We start from the raw sequence: 17979 nt of genomic DNA on the forward strand, positions 1-17979 counted from the left end.
GTTCCACCCATTGAGTACAGGGAGCTTTTCATTTCTGCCTTCACAGTGCTGGGATTATAAACCTGTGTCACCACACCTGGTTTAAATTGCAATGAGTTCTGGTCATTGAACTCAGGTCTTTATGCTTCCAAGGCAAGCACTTTATTGACTGTTTTTTTTTTTTTTTTTTTTTTTTTTTTACCTTCAACCTGAAAAAGAACTTTAAACATGCAAATCACAGAAAAAATACAAATGACAAAAGAATTGATCATGTCCTTACTTAAAACCATAGAAATGTAAACTGAAGCAAGGATTTGCTGTTCTTTCTCATTTAGCAGACTGGCAGAGATGAAGTAGAATGAAGTCACTCACTAGAATATAGGCATGAGTGTTTATAAAATATCTCTCAAAGGAGCTTGAAAATCTAAGAAATTAGAAAATGAATGTTTCTCTAGAAAAGATCATCTGGAGTGAGGTAACCCAGACCCAGAAAGAGAAATGTTGTATCTTATTTTCACCTGAGGTTCCCACATCATATCTTTAGACATGAGTACATAGTCTGAGGTAACTGCTGATACCAGGAAAGTAAAAAGGGACCATTTCAGGGGTAGGGGTTGGAGCAATAGAGAGCAGAATAGCAGGGCAACTGTGATCTGAAGAGAAAATGGGAAAAACAAGGGGCTCTAATTAGTGAAGTTGGAAAAGTTAAATATAGAAAAAGGTGGGTAAAATAATAGCATGTCTGGAAAAGTCATAAGGAATCATATTATTAGCTACCTACCTCAAAATACCTATAATCCACAAGTCAATGTATAAATATACATATATGATTTAAGTGAAAATATTGCATCTTGACTGACAATGTCCCAAAGAGCCAAAGACTACCTAAAATAAACCTCAACACCTGGCATGAGAAGCTCTCTTTGTTGTTGACCAGGGTTGTCCAAGAGATTTCCAAAACATTATAGGCTATTACTATAGCCCTTGTTTGTCCTGCCTCCCGGAGATAGAAGGTAAGTCCCTATCACAGAAATCACCATGTACTTTGGACACAGGACCCAGAAGCCCAGAGCTGGATCTAGTCTTTATTAAAGCCTTCCCCTCAAGGACTAGCTTTCATGGTACCAGAGGCTCTGTGTTAGCTTCTGGAGGACAGAAAACAGCCAACAGTCTTACCTAGCTATGGTGTCAGTGAACCACAATAATGACTGGCATGTCACAATAACTTGAAGACTGCAGCAGTGGCACACATAGGTTAGCAGTAATCATCAGTTGTCTGATTGGACTTAAGACCTGCTCAACAAGAGGGAAATTATGCTTGGTACTGGAAACCTAGCCAATTACTTAAGGCTAATGAAGTCATGGATCTTGGAGGAGATGCTACAGTTACCTCCACCACTTTACTAAACCAGTATAATCCCTAACTACATTCTAAATATTTGTCTTATATCCACAGATAACTAGTTCTTGCCCCTCAACAAGGAAACCTCTCTTTGCAACAGGTGGAGAACATTACAGAAAACTACAACTGATCAAAATGCAGGATTGTGGAGGCCAGTCTCAATGGATGCATCTACAATAACAACTTCTGCACCAAGTTCAGGGATTACTATAGAACAGGTGGTGGGAAGACTGTAAGAGCCAGAGGAAGAGGGAGTTTGCTGTGAGATTGTGTCACCTAGAAATGTTTACCATGAAGTTTCAACAACATGGCTGTCTAAATATGACCTGAACAAGGCAGTTCAACAGGCATGGAAGGGGGAAATCTCAGGAGACTTCAGCTCTAAACAAAGAATGACAGGTAACTGGAGAATGCTGAGAAAAGGAGAAATAGTTTTCCCCAGGGAAGCACACATACCCTGGTATTCAATACCAAAGGGCAGACCTGAAAACATGTACATCATAAGTAATAGTATAAGGATTGATCAAGTTGCATGTACATATATACACAATCATATGTATATGTACATATATACATATGTATATGTAGCAACAACTGAATAAAGATGCCATGAATTTGGAAGATACAAGGGAGGCATATAGGGGAGGGTGGCAGGGAGGGAAGGGAAGTGGGAACAAATATAATCTCAAAAAATAAAAATATTATAATAACTTTTTTTTTTCTCTGAAAATCTCAACTTTTGGCATTTGGTGTCTTATAAATAACTATAGGCATGCATGGTGACTTGTTTCAAATATTCACACATAGGATTATATCTACAATAAGCTAACCTATAATTTAAAAGTAGGTTAAATAAATTATAGTTTTTTTTATAGAATACAATTTATGCAGTATAATAAAAATTAGTAAGGGTATAGAAATCTGAGTTATACATATGTTCGCTGGGTTTTTGTTTCTTAGTTTTTTAGTTTTATAGCCCTGGAGACTCCTTTTGTTGTCAACCTATAAAATAAATATTATGAGAAATGAAGACACCATGGGAATAGGCAGAAGCAGAGCGTTAGGGAGGTTCCCAAGAATCCACAAGGATGACTCCACCATAGACTACTGGCAATAGTTGAGAGTGTGCCTGAACTGGCCTATTCTGGTGATTGAATGGCTGAATACCCTAACTGTCATCATAGAATCCTCATCCAGTGACTGATGGAAGCAGATGCAGAGATGTACAGCCAGGTCCTAGGCAGAGCTCTTAGGAGCCTAATCGATGAGAGAGAGGAAGGATTCTATGAGTAAGAGATATCGAAACCATGATTGGAAATAGTACAGAGACAACTAGCAAAACTAGTGGAAACATATGAACTGTGGACCAATAGCTGAGGAGCCCCCATGGTACTGGACTAGACCCTCTGGATAAGCGAGACAGTTGTTTAGCTTGAACTGCTTAGGGGGCCCCCAGGCAGTGGAACCTGCACCAGATCCAGGTGCATGAGCTAGCTTTTTGGAGCCCAGTGCCTATGATGAGACAGTTTGCACAGCCTTGGTGTAGGGAGGATGGGCTTGCACCTGCCTAAATTGAATGTACAAGGCTCTGCTGACTCCCCATGGGAGACCTTGCCTTGGAGGAGGTGGAATGTGGGGTGGGTTGTGGGGGATTGCAGGGGTGGGTGGGGTTAGGGGTAGGGTCGGGTCAGGAGGGAGGAAAGGGGAATCTATGATTGGTATGTAAAATGAATAGAAAATCTCTTAACAAAATATGAAAGGAAAAAAAATATTATTATACCCAAACTGTGATACAGATGTAAAGACTAAATAAAAAGTTAATAGAAAATTTGCATTATTCCCAGAAACTACGTTAAAGAAATAGTCACAGTGATAATGAAGATATGATGATGTTAATTAAATTAATTAATTAATTAACTGTTAAGTACAGCTATATTTCCCATGAAAATATGTCTGACATATGCCAAGTTAAAAAGTAGGTTGCTCTCACATTCACATTCAATAAAATAAAAATAAATAGCATAATAAAAAGTAAGAAGTAGATTGAGAGATATGATGATTTCAACACCAAGCACAGAACAGACACTTAGAATTCTGAAAAAGTCTGTAGTAGATATAGAGTTCCCCTTTATCTACTGGGAATATACTCTAAGACCCTTACTGAATGCTTGAGTCTGTGGTATCAAAACCTATAACTTTTATTTCCGATGCATACATACAGATGATAAAGATTAATTTATAAATTAAGTACAACAGGGCATTAACAATAATAACTAATAAAATAGAACAGTTATGATAATATAGTATAACGAATATTAGGTGAATATGACCTTTTTCTTTGGATGAATGAAGATAAACAATATTCATGGATTGTTATCAACAATGGGTGACTGAAGTCAGAGATAGTGAAATCATGGATAATGTAAAATTGTTGCATTAAGAATATATGGGCTACAGAATAAAGAATGTAGAATTTGTACATACACACATATGGGAAAGTGTAGTTTAATATCAAAACAGGAAAGTGGGCAGTAGAGTATTAAATGAGTGAGAAGGGGCTGTCATGAAACATAGTGCCATTTGTATTTCATAGAAGGACAGGGACACTTTTCCCTTCACTCTAAAGATTTTATATGACCATCAACTTTTCTGAATGAGTCAACAGTGGCATCTCTGTTGTGGAGAGAACATGAAGAAGAATCAATAAGAGTAAGGAAAATAGAATGAGAATAGAAGTTATAAGAAATAGAGAAGAACCTAAGACCACAAGTATCCAGATATACAGAGAAAAGACAGGAGGTCAAAAACCCAGGAAGAGGTCAGTAAATCTGGAAGCTGCCTCTGAAGGGATATGTAATTAATTTTTTTAAATCTCTTGTATCCTATTAACACTGCAATAATAAACTCTTTCCAGACAGCCTTTAATTTACTCATATAACTCACTAGAGATTGGCCTCAAACTCATGACTCTTTCTTTTCCTGGTGATGGGATTACAGGTACATATCTTCATACCTGACTCTAGATGTCTTTATTTTTACTGATTGATTTGTTCTTTAACAATGTCATACATGTATGTCTTAATCACTCTCTCTCTTTCACACACAGCTGCACAATGAGACTTCTCCATACACACACTCTACAAACTGCATCTGTTAACTCTGCTTTACAGCTATCTGATACAACATATCAGCATTCAAGATATACTCACATAGGAAGCACATATTCTTTTATATAGCACCTGGATACCCACCAACATTTCCACTATGACAGAGTAAGTGCAAAGCATGAGTCATGCAGCAACTCACCATGCCTGTTGTGTATGAGAAGGAGAAGAATATTTAAACATTGAGTTCAAGTTTGATGGTATCAGTAGTAGGGTTATTACCTCTTCTGCACTAGGGGGACCATCTTGGTTGGACTCTCTCCTCCATGGTGTCATCAGAGTATTGGAGCCAGTAGTGTTAGTTCTTTCCCATCTACACACAGAGTAGTGCTTAAAAAAAAAAAACATTCTGTTTTTTTTTTTTTTTTTTTTTTGATACAGGTTTTCTCTGTGTAGCCTTGGCTGTCCTGGAACTCGCTCTGTAGACCAGGCTGGCCTCAAACTCACAGAGATCCACCTGCCTCTGCCTCCCAAGTGCTGGGATTAAAGGTGAGCATCACCTGGCTGAGAATAACATTTTTGATGAGCTCTTCAAACAATATTAGTAGTGTTCTTTCTGCTTCCAATCTATTTAGTGTGCCATCCATAGAGGGAGATGGTGGAATGTGTATAAACCTAGGGAAGCAATGAAAAGCTGGAGGCTGACAGCTGAGGAAGGGGGAAGCCAGACAGAGCTGCCTTCCACACCACAGGGAGAGCAATACTGGTAGGTATGGCCTCTGCGCCCTCTGTGCCCCTGTGGTTTCTATGGGATCAGCTTCTGTCCCAAAGGGGAAATTTGGACTCTAGTTTTCAGACTGGGATTCTGGAGAAGAATGGGAATAGAATTTTTGATAGAGCACCTAGCAGGGAAAAACATGAATGAGTAGGAAGACTAATAACACAGGCTATTTTTTTCAGTCCAATCTGCAGCCAACCCTCAGAATGCTACAGACTAGACCTTTAGCAGCCTCCCCTGTCTCACCTCAGGGCAGACATGGAAGAGAAATAGTGTTGGAGGTGTCTTCCATGAAGGAACCTAGCATGAAGGAGACTTCTGTTGTCTGAAGGACTGCACTGGCTTCTGGGAAATTTTTTCTCAAAGCCTGCACTGACCTTAGGAATTTTAGCTTTATTCTAATATGCCTTTCTGTTTTACTTTCCTGAGTATAAGCTCCAAGTCTCCTAGGTCTTGCTTGAATATTTTTCTTTAGGGAACTATTTAAAGTTGAGTCTTTGAGAGTTGTGTAAACAAGGTATTCCCTGGAGCATTGAGAGTCCTCAGTCCTTCACAGCAACACCCTGGGACACTTTGTGGTATAATTAAATTGATAGGCTAAAGTTGTCAAATTGCACATGTATTCTGTCCTTCAAATTTTGCTCAAAATAGCATCAGCAGATATATACTTAGGGATTCACAAAGTCATCTAACTTTTGTTTTTGTTTATAGGTAATTGAATAGAAGTTGAAATGAGCAGACACTCCCTTACCTAAGTGTTGGTTTACAGTTGAGGAAGCTAACCTGATTTCTGGCTTGCACTTTCTGTTCAGTCTGTGGAGATTTGGGTACCTCAAGTATACAAAAGACAACTTAAAATAGCAAGAATTTAATTTCTTAACACTGTCCTAATGTTAATATAGCAATGAGTATTTCCATTGTTTTGCTTACTAAAATAACATACTTCTACTGGAGGTAAAGACAAAAGTTTTTGTTCATAGTGATAATTTATCATCAGACAATTGTAAAATTTACTTATACACTTATTTGTATGTGTGTATACATGTGTGAGCATCACAGAATGTGGAGTCCAGAGGACAACTTGTGGAAATCAGTTCTCCCCTACTATATTGGCCTCAGAAATTGAACTCGGGTTGTTTGGCTTGGTAGTAGATGTCTTCAGCTGCTGAGCCATGTCACTCAATTTTTAGAATGAGACTTTATGTTATTTTTTTAAAAGCCTTTATCCTTTCTCATGTTTTAGTTTTTTGAGAATTTCATATAATGTATTTTGACCATATTTATCCCCCATCCTCCAACTCCTCCCAGATCCACCCCTTCTTCTCTATCCACCCATCTTTGTGTCTCTTAAAAAATAAACCTATTGAATTCCATTTGTACTTCTCACCTACTCTTGGGTGTGTGGCCATCCACAGGCACCAGTTAGATTTACCAGGGGTCATACTCATACACATTTGGCTGTTTTCACAATGGCTATCAACTACTAATAGCTCCACAGCTAGAGATCTGACTTCATCCCCATTTCCCTTCTTCCATGCTTGGATATTTTTTTTTCTGGTTTGTACTTACACAGGTCTTGTGCATGATGTTACAACCACTGTGAATTCATATGTGCCACTTCCTCATTGGACCAGAAAACACTATTTCCTTGAATTCACACACACACACACACACACACACACACACACACACACACACACACACATACACATTCTTTGGCTCTTACAATCTTTCTGCCTCTCTCCTTCAATGATCTCTGAAGCTTTGGGAGGTGAAAAAGTGATACAGATGTCTCCTTTTGAGTGAGCATTCTTCAACCACTTATATTCTGCACTTTGTCCAGTTGAGGGTTTCTATGTTAATCAATATCTACTACAAAAAGAAGCTCCTCCGATGAGTTCTGAGAGATGTACTAGTCTATTGGTACAAAAACATGTCATTAGGAGCCAATTTAGTAAAGTGTCCCTTTAGCAGAGTAATGGCAGTAGGTTCTCCACAAGGGCCTATGACTTGTCCAACCATAGGTTCTTTGCCCCCAAAACTGCTCCAGGTGTGGGTTCCATCTTGTGGAACAAGATATCTATCTTATAACCCCCTTTTCCAAGGCCCAAGGATCACTTGTCTTTCAACTCTGTCCATAATTTCCCTCACTGAAGAAAAATACCAGATTTTGACCCAATCAAAAACAGTCATCAATTTTATTTTATTGTAATTTGGAAGTTTCTCAGTGAAGGCCAGAAAGAAATTCTTCTACTTCTTTTCTTTCATACAATATTGTCATTATATTTTATTTTATTTTTATTTTTTATTTATTTTTTTTTGGTTTTTCGAGACAGGGTTTCTCTGTGTAGCTTTGCGCCTTTCCTGGAACTCACGTGGTAGTCCAGGCTGGCCTCGAACTCACAGAGATCTGCTTGGCTCTGCTTCCCGAGTGCTGGGATAAAAGGCATGTGCCACCACCGCCCGGCATATTTTATATTTTAAGATATTTAATTCATTCAGTATTTGCTTTCATGTGTCATGCTAATGACATGAGAAAGAAAAACATGGAGAAATCCAGTTTTATTTTTCTAAACTTAATATGCTTACTTTACCAACATCAATTTCTAAACTATTTGTTTGTCTGTAAAGATTTTAAAACAACTTTGTTGTACATTAAATTTCCACATGGGTCTATCTATGAGTTTTCAATTCTACTCTATTTGTTCATTAATCTCTCTCTCTGGCTTTAATTTTTGTGGCATGGCTCTTACTGTGTGTATTAGAGAATTTCAACCCAACTACTTTCAATAGGCTAATTGTGAATTCTTACTTTCCTACAGAAATTTAAGAGTAAATCTACTGAGTTACTAAAACCATCAAACTAAGGTAATATTTACACTGTGCTAAATTTATGTATCAGTCTTGTTTTCTTCATGCCAGGATGATGTTTTATTGTTCTTTTATATTGCTTCTTTTTATGTTAGAGGATTACTCCATTGTGTTTGTATGTCAAACTGTGAAGCTGATGAACATTTGTGTTATCTGGGCATCTTATAGTCTGGGAAGGAATGCTGAGCCAGTAAGACTGGATTCACAAAGATGTACCTTATTTTTTGGAATCATTGAGGACTGCACATGGTGTCAGTACTAGTTTAACATAGGAAACTGAAGCCTCAACACAATTGAAGCCTAGTTCCTCTTGAACATGGCAAATACTCCCACTGAAAGAACAAGGGTGATTAGAAAAATCTAACCAATGCTTTAACTCCTAATGAGCATGTATCAACATAAAAATACAAGAAAGGTAAAAATCAAGGTAACATGACTCTTTTAAAAAGTATTAATAACAAAGCAATGGATTTCAATGAAAGTGAATTAGATAAAATTTCAGAAGAAAGAGTTGAAGAAATGATATATAAAATGTGTTAGTTTCTTTTCATTGCTGTGATAAAACACCGTGAACAAAAGTGACTTCTGGAATAGGAATTTATTTTGGCTTATGGTTTCAGAGTGAGAGTCTATAAGGTGGGGAAGACATGGAAACAGGCATGCCAAGCAGAGAGCTGAGAGATAACAGCTTCAGCCACATGCAGAATTCTGGTAGACTGGAAGTGAATGAAACAAGGGTATAAACTCTCAAAACTCTCCCTATATCATTCAGCAAGACTCCACTTCTGAAAGCTTCCATAAGTTCTTCCAACAGCACCATCAGCTAGAAATCAAGTTTCCAAATATGTATGCTATGGAGGACATTTCACATTTAAATGAGCACATGAATCTTCAAAGAAATGAAAGAGGACACAAAACCTCCTGAATGAATGCTAAGTAAACAAAAACAATCAGGAGAATGTAATAAAGTCACCACAAGATATGAAAGTGGAATTTGACAATGAGGTAGAAATACTGGTGAGACATAGATAGATAAGAAAGATAGGTAGATCGAGAGAGAGAGAGAGAGAGAGAGAGAGAGAGAGAGAGAGAGAGAGAGAGAGAGAGAGAGAGAATCTTATGACCAGCCAGAGGTAGTTCTGATGAACTTGAGATTCACTAAAACCAGGGGACTCTAGGGAATATTACTGAAGAGTCCATTACTAATCTTTGAAGCTTTTATGTCGAGATGTCTCAGTGTTCAAAGCAGGGCACAGAAGAAATGATAAACATACAGAGTAGTTCTCACCACTTTCACCAATGTGCTCAAGGGGCAGATAGTCTCAGCCAAATGAAGGCTGTTTGCATAGTATATTTGAATACATCTTGCCTGTAGTGTTCCTATAGCAGGTAGAGACATTCCTTCCATGGGAATATAAACAAATATCTAAGGGAACAGAGTTCACACAGCAGGATAGTATAGGAAAGTGTATATTATATGTATTCTACAAAAGCCAAATAGAGAGCTCTGGGGAAATCTTCATCAACAGAAGAGATCATGGGAAAGACATCATGAGAGTTTGAAGACAAGGTAGAGGAATTGGAAAATTCAGATGTGAAAAAACTAAATTTGTGCCGGGCGGTGGTGGCTCACGCCTTTAATCCCAGCACTCGGGAGGCAGAGCCAGGCGGATCTCTGTGAGTTCGAGGCCAGCCTGGGCTACCAAGTGAGCTCCAGGAAAGGCGCAAAGCTACACAGAGAAACCCTGTCTCGAAAAACCAAAAAAAAAAAAAAAAAAAAAAAAAAACCTAAATTAGTAAGTGTCTATGAACAATATGTTTGAGATTGATGGGATGGTATGAAAGTAACAAATCTATGAAACAGGGTATTGAAGAACAATTTCATGCCAAGACTTAGAAAACATTTTCAATAAAATCATAGCAGAGAACTTCCCAAACAGTAAAAGAGATGATCATTCAGATACAGGAGGCATTTACATCACCAAGCAGAATAGACCAGGAAAGAACATTCCTAATCATATTATAGTAAAGAGACCAAAGATACAGAATAAACTATATTAAAAACTGCAAAAGAGAAACACCAAGTCACTTATAAGGGAAATTCTGTCAGTATAAGATGTTTGAATAGAAAATGTAAAAGCTAGGTGTGTTTAGAGTGATGCATTTTAAACTGAAAGATAACTGCTAATTCAGAGCACTTTACACAGGAAAACTATCTGCAATAATTGAAGTAGAGTGGAAAACTTTCCATGATAAAAACAGGATGAAGGAATTCATCACCACTAATCTAGCTCTATAGAATATACTTGAAGAAATCCTTCAGACTAAGGTATCAGAGAAAGATAAACACACCATGAATCTACAATAGTTAAGCAAACGAGGAGCAGGAAAATACCAAATACTATAAAATAAGAGAATAATAGTAATTGATAAAATACTTTAATAATCACTCTAAACACCAATTATTTCAATTGCTTGAACAAACGACACAGCCTAGACTGGCATGGAAGTGCATGCCTTTAATTCCAGCACTCCAGAGGGAAAGGGAAGGTGATCTCTCTGAGTTTGTGGCCTTCTTGATCCACACATTAAGTTCCAGGTCAGACAGGGCTGCGCAATGGGACACTGTCATAAAAATAAATAAATAAACAAACAAAATAATTAAGACACAAAGTAGAGGATTAGATTAAAAACAGGAACTCATAATGTCAGATACAACCTTAGGGGGAAAGATAGTTAAAGGTCATTCAAGCAAATGGAACTAGAGACAAGCAGTGGTTGTTGTTATCACACCTAAAAAAATAAACCTCCAATTTAAATTAGACTATGCAACGAAGGTAATTTCATAGCAATTGGGGGAACAAACCTTCAATGAGTCATGAGAATATTAAATATATATGCACATATGGGTGACACATAATTTCATGTAACAAACACTACTAGCTGTGAAGACAGATTAATCCCCAACACAATAGTAGTGGGATCCATGATCACTAATGGATATGCCATCCTGAGTAAAACAGAAACAAAAACAAAACAAGCAAGCAAACAAAAACAGACAGCAGAATTAAATGACATTGTTGTGGGATGTTCTGTATGTCAAATGTGTTGCTCTGATTGGTTAATAAATAAAACACTGATTGGCCAGCAACCAGGCAGGTAGTATAGGCGGGACAAAGAGATTAGAGAATTCTGGAAAGTTGAAGGCTGAGGCAGAGAGACATTGCCAGCTGCCGCCATGACAAGCAGGATGTAAGGTAAGCCACAAGCCATGTGGCAAAGTATAGATTAATAAAAATGGGTTAATTTAAGATAGAAAAAGTAGATAACAAGAAGCCTGCCGTGGCCATACAGTTTGTAAACAATATAAGTCTCTGTGTGTTTACTTGGTTGGGTCTGAGCAGCTGTGGGAATGGCAGGTAAGAGAGATTTGTCCTGACTGTGAGCCAGGTAAGACCAGAAAAACTTCAGTTACATGGCATCATAGATCAAATGCAGCCAACAGATAGCTACAAAACATACTATTCCAATACTGTAGGATAAACATTCTACCCTGCATTCCATGAAACTTTCTCCTAAATAGATCATGTAAAATGACACAAAGCAAATATTAGTTAACATAGGAAATTTTATATAATTTATTGTTATTTTCTGATTACAATGAGCTAAAACTAGAAATTAACAGCAAGAGAAACTACAGAACACATGATGTTCATAGAATTAAATGAAAAATGGGTCATTGAAGAAATGAAGAACAATTTCAAATAATTCCCAGGACTGTATGAAAATGAACCTAACACATCACCATCTATGAGATAATGTGGCAGCAATCCTAAGAGGGAAATTCATAAATATAAGAAAGTACACTAAAATAATCAGGGATATCTCAAATAAATGATTTAATTATACACTCTTGGGACTTGAAAGAACAATATGAACCAACCAAAGTCAGTAGACAGAAATCATTATGGTCAGTGCTGAAATTTAAAAAAGAAAATTATAAAAACAATAAAAATAACCAATAAACAAAGACTTTATCCTTAGAAAAGATAAAGAAGATTCACAAACTTTAGCTAAACCATACTCTCACAAGACAGTCAGAGAATACCCAAATTAAGAGAGGTGAAATTTGAGACATCACAACAAATACAAATTCTATTAAGTTGCAAGATCCCAAAGATATGAATGAATTTATAGATGCATGCGAACTATGAAATCAAATCAAGATACAATAATTTCAACAGTTCTATATTAAGCACGTAGATGGAAGCAGCAATAAAAAACAAATCTTGCTAAATATTGTCCAGGCCCCTGTGGATTTACTGCTGAATTCTAACCTTAAAGAATGAACACCAACAGTTTTCAAACTAACTTCAAGTATTGAAGGGGAGATTGCTACTAAACTCTTTTCACAAAACCAGTATTATCTTTGTACCACAACTGGAAAATGACACAGTTCCAGCCTACCAAAAATGTATAGCCCAATGTCCTTGATGATCACAGATGCAAAACTTCCCAATAAAATACTTGCAAACTAAATTCAAGAACACAACAAAAGATTATTCTTTATGGTCAGCTTTGCTCCATACCAGGCATGAAGCAATGATTAAACATATGCAAATCAATAAAAACATCAGATAAATGAATTCCAGAACAAAAATCACGTGATCATTTCCATAGCTTCAGAAAAGGCTTTTGACAAATTCTAATGTTGTTTCATGATAAAAATCCTGAAGGGGCTAGAAATAGAAGGACTGTATCTCAGGCCATAGTTTGTAATTCTTTGCACTCATACCAACCCTAGCATCAAATGTTATACTTAACTTTTCTTTGTAATTGATTTGTGTTGGATTTTCAGTCCCTCAATCGGACAACTTAGGATTCTGCAAATGCACACCAAATTTCCAGAATAATGTCAAACATGTGATATCTGCCCAAATTCAGACACACTCTCTTAGCCCTGATTACAACAGTTAGAAGTATTTATTTTTCTCTCATCACATGCAGACATGGTAATTATGTTCATATAATAAAGGACATACTTTCTTCATATTCTGCAGATAAATTTTCTCAAAATCATACAGGGAGTATATGGTGGAGCTACCCTTCAGTCTAATATTCCTTTTCCTCTAGAAACCAAATACTTAATTGGAACCATTCAAGGTCACTCCAAAGAAGCCATAGAGAACCTAGTGATAGGACTTATAAGCAAGATGAGAGTCATAACTATGTGTTATTTTTTTCTGTCCTCTTACAGCCATTTGGGAGACTTTTGTGGAGAAACACAGCTCAGGATCAATTCATACTAATGATTAGGAATTCTCCTGAGTACTCCAAAAGGCAGCTTCTAACACCTCTACTTCCTACTTAATTCACCTCATTTAAAAGGAGCTACTGCAATACAGTATCTTCTGAAGACAATGATAAAACTTTACTTAGAGCAGGGGGGTGTGAGAGACAGTGAGAATCTTCCTTCTTGCTCCATCTTGGTCTTAATTTCCAAGCATTGGCTGAGCTCTCTGCCTTTATGGCAAGATGCCTGCTCTCTCCTTAGATAGTGCTTTAGCCAATATCACTCCAGCACTTTCTCCCGCAAGACTGAAATGCACTCACTAGTTCTGATATGCAAATTTAATATTAATTTTTTCCTCCAGAAGAGAAAATTTTGACAAGATCAGTAAAGTAATAAGAGAAGGCCTGAGGTGAACTAAGGGGGGAAATAGATCAGATTGTTAATGTACTGTTTTTATGTAGATTTGATTATCAGGGTTTACTTATCTTCTGATATAGATACAGCCACGGTTCCCCGCCCCCCACCTTATCCAATCAAAATTACAATGTTAAATTCCCAGTGAAGAAGAATCCTGATACTCATCTTATGGAAACATAAGCAGAACTTCCATGGAATCAGGTTTGGTCTCGTGTATGTGTGTGTTCACTGGAGGGGTATTTATCTTTAAAGAAATGGACATTTTCCCCCAAAACGCTATAGAAAAAACTAAATGAAATATTAGAAATCTTGACAGTAGAAATGATGTTTTTAGAAAAAAAAACTTCCTGACCTTGGGGACAAGTTTGTAGTCACCTGGGGGAACATTTTCACCTTCATATTTGCATGGGAAAATTTTTTAAAAGCAATAAGGGAGGTTGGGAGTATCACCTTGTAATGCCCTCCCAGAGATATTGAGAGCCCTACCATATGCCAAGTCATAGTCACATTAGTCTTGAACTCACAGTCACCAGTCTCCAAATATTTTGACTCAGGTCAAATCAATACAAGAACATTGTAGATTCTTATTATGTACCATAGTTGATTATATTTGATGTGAATAAAGGTGATTCTCATGTGGTCACTGTCCTTGATCAGCTATAGTCACACAGAAGACAAAAGTTTTAAAATACAATTTAGGGCCTACTGTGCAGGTAATTAGATAATGCTGCAATTATATTTGTGTTTCTGAGAGTAGGTATTTGTGAGTGGGTATGTGTGTGTGTGTGTGTGTGTGTGTGTGTGTGTGTGTGTGATTGTGTGTGTGTGTATAGTGACTGGGGGTTTTAGAATGGAGAATGGGGAAAGATATTGTGAGGAAATTTCTAAGAGTAAATAGCTATGGGTAAATGTGATATGGTGTGATATGGTTATAAGTTGGGCTTTTGTCATATAGGTACTTAACAATGGTTACTTTTCATTGTCAACTTGACTACTTTTAGAAATAACCATAGAAGCACACTTCTATGTGTATCCATGATGGTATTTCCAGAAGGGTTTAACTTAGTAGAGAAGGCCCACCCTGAATGTGGGCAGTGCCATTTTGCAAGTGGAGATCCAGGACAGAATAAATAGGGAGAACAAGCTAAGTGCCAACATTTATTTCTTTCCCTGCTTCTTGACTATGGATGTAATGTGACCCACAACCTTACACTTCTGCTTTCACAACTTCCCTACCATGATGGATTGAACCCTCACACTGTGAGTCAAAGCAGATCCTTCCTTCTATAAGTTGACTTCGTTAGGCATTTTTTCTCTGTGATAATAAAAATATCTAATAGAGTGGTGCATGGTTTGTACCATCTTGTTTGGTTAAGAATGTCTACATACATGTGAACAAGCAACCAAAGCATCAATTAGTTAAACACAAGTGCAATAGAACTTTCTTTATGGCTATCCCAACTTTATTCAAAAGCCTCTTATGAGTTTAAACATTGTGTCTCTTAAACTCACAACTCCATCCAGATGCTAATAGCCTGTTAGTAGATCATGTGGAATGTGCTTTTGTCTTTTTCATATTTTAAAGGGAAATGCATACATCAGTCCTCAGTTTGGACTAAAATGTGTTCTTTAATCTGGATGTGAAATCTATATCTTTATTTTACTACTCTAACATAATTTGACATCTTCTTCTAAATTCAGGAACCAACTTAAACTAGCATTAAAATATTTGATTTTTCTTACAGTAGAAGTCAGAAGTATTTTAATATTACATGTACTTGTTGAAGATATCTCTAAATATTTAAATATATAATTATTTTGAAATAAAATTGTTTGGGCCCACCATTATAAATAATAATTTATGTGCTGATAAAGATACACCATATTTATTATCATGATAATAAAGCTCATATGTTGTTTGTGTATCTTTTTTCTATAACTGTCTTGATAACTGTATTTTAATATAACTGCTTTCCTTAGTCATTATTTACACATTTATTTTTGTGCATTTAAAAACACTATTTTGAAACACATTTCCAGATTAAAGGATTAGATAGCTCAATCCTTTCATAGGACCTTAAACTTTACACTTTAAATTCCTTTATTCTTGAAAAAGCACTAGGAAATTGATTATTATTCAAAATTTATTCAATCTTTTTAAGGATATTGACACACCTTCTAAAAACTCTGCTCAAGTATAAAGTATCTTTATTTACTCAATTCATGATCACAGACTGAACAATGTACTATTCGATGTCTTCTAGAAGAGCTGGTAAAAGTGACATCATTTTCAAAGGACATTTTCCAGTCTTTGGAGGGGTAGATGATAGATAATGGGAGGAAGTGAAAAGATGAATGGCTCAGGCAGGAGTTGGTACTGTTTGAGCAGACCAGGAATCCAGGTGAGCTGATGGCTTAAATGGAAGTTCTCTTGTGGCGATGATGTGTCCACTGTCTTGGAAGTTCATACAATACTGGTAGAGCTACAGATGATGCTGTGGACAGAATTGCCAAAGGTTGTCAACTGGATTTACCCTTTGAGCTGTTGTCTTCCTTCAAGACAAGTTATTTTCTCTATTTAAGAAAGTAGTGAGTTTGAGAAAGTATTTTGGCTCTTCATGAATCCTTATACTTTTGTGACTGTTCTTTCAGGGAAAAGACAGCATGTCCAAAATATCTTTTAAAAATTCAACACAATCATAAGATGGGTGGAATGTGATAACAGCACAAGCCTCAAGGTGTTCGTTGATAATACACTAAAACCTCACATTATAGTTTTGCAGATGAATGTAACCTGATTCATCATTGTGTTATTAGAAATCTGATGTCCAGAATAAAAAACGATGATCCTTCTCACCTACTTCCCACTTGCCAGATGATACCAACAACAAATGTTTCATCTCACAAAGCACTGTTGTAAAAGCATAGAAAATGTTCAAAGTGTTGCAGCATGAAAATCTTCTGAAGAACCAATAAAGGGAACTTTTGAAATGTTTCCCAGTGACTGGGATATCTCTAAGTCCTCTAAACTCTGAAGCAAATAATTTTATATGATACACACTTGTGTTCCTAGAGACTTCTTGCTGAAAAAGAAGATGAACTATGAGACAGACAAATCAGTCACAGGTGACAGAATTTCTCCTTCTGGGACTGTCTGATGACCCACATACCCAAAAGCTTTTATTTGTCTTATTCCTGGGTGTCTATCTGGTCACTGTGCTTGGAAACCTACTTCTTATGTTCCTTGTTCGGGTTGACTCTCGGCTTCACACACCCATGTATTTTTTTCTGTGTAACTTGTCACTGGCTGACCTCTGCTTTTCCACCAACATTGTTCCTCAGGCTCTCATCCATCTCCTTTCAAGGAAAAAGGCCATTTCATTCAGACGCTGTGCGGCTCAGCTTCTGCTCTTTCTCATTTTTGGTTGTACACAATGTGCCCTTTTGGCTGTGATGTCCTATGATCGGTATGTGGCTATCTGCAACCCTCTGCATTACCCCAGCATCATGACATGGAGAGTTTGTATCCAGCTGGCTACAGCATCATGGACAAGTGGCATTTTAGTTTCTGTGGTGGACAGCACATTCACACTAAGGCTTCCCTATAAAGGCAGCAACAGTATTGCTCATTTCTTTTGTGAGGCCCCTGCGCTGTTGATCCTGGCATCTACAGACACTCACACTTCAGAGATGGCCATTTTCCTCATGGGGGTTGTGATTCTCCTCATACCTGTCTCCCTAATTCTGGTGTCCTATGGCCACATCATAGTGACGGTGGTCAAGATGAAGTCAGCTGCAGGGAGACTCAAGGCATTTTCTACCTGTGGCTCCCACCTCATGGTTGTCATCCTTTTTTATGGGTCAGCAATTATCACCTACATGACACCGAAGTCTTCCAAAGAGCAGGAGAAACTGGTGTCTGTTTTCTATGCAATGGTGACACCTATGCTTAATCCCCTCATATACAGCCTGAGGAACAAAGATGTGAAGGGAGCTCTGAGGAAAGTAGCCATGAAAAACTTCTCAGGCAGGCTTAGACTCACCCAGTGACTCAGTTCCTCTTGACTTTCTACATATAACACATGCTAGATAGTCTTCCTTATGAACGTAAGCTATGTTAGGATGCTTACCATTG

General features: G+C 37.3%; 1 protein-coding gene across 1 annotated transcript; it reads left to right on the top strand.

Moving 5' to 3' along the window:
- Positions 1 to 16856: 16856 nt before the first annotated feature.
- LOC114710273 (olfactory receptor 2D2) lies at positions 16857 to 17979 on the top strand. Its single transcript, XM_028894378.1, has one exon. It carries the CDS (start codon positions 16947 to 16949, stop codon positions 17892 to 17894), a length of 948 nt encoding a protein of 315 aa, XP_028750211.1. The 5' UTR covers positions 16857 to 16946; the 3' UTR covers positions 17895 to 17979.

The sequence above is a fragment of the Peromyscus leucopus genome, chromosome 1, assembly GCF_004664715.2.
Source record: "Peromyscus leucopus breed LL Stock chromosome 1, UCI_PerLeu_2.1, whole genome shotgun sequence".
Classification (NCBI taxonomy): Eukaryota; Metazoa; Chordata; class Mammalia; order Rodentia; family Cricetidae; genus Peromyscus; species Peromyscus leucopus.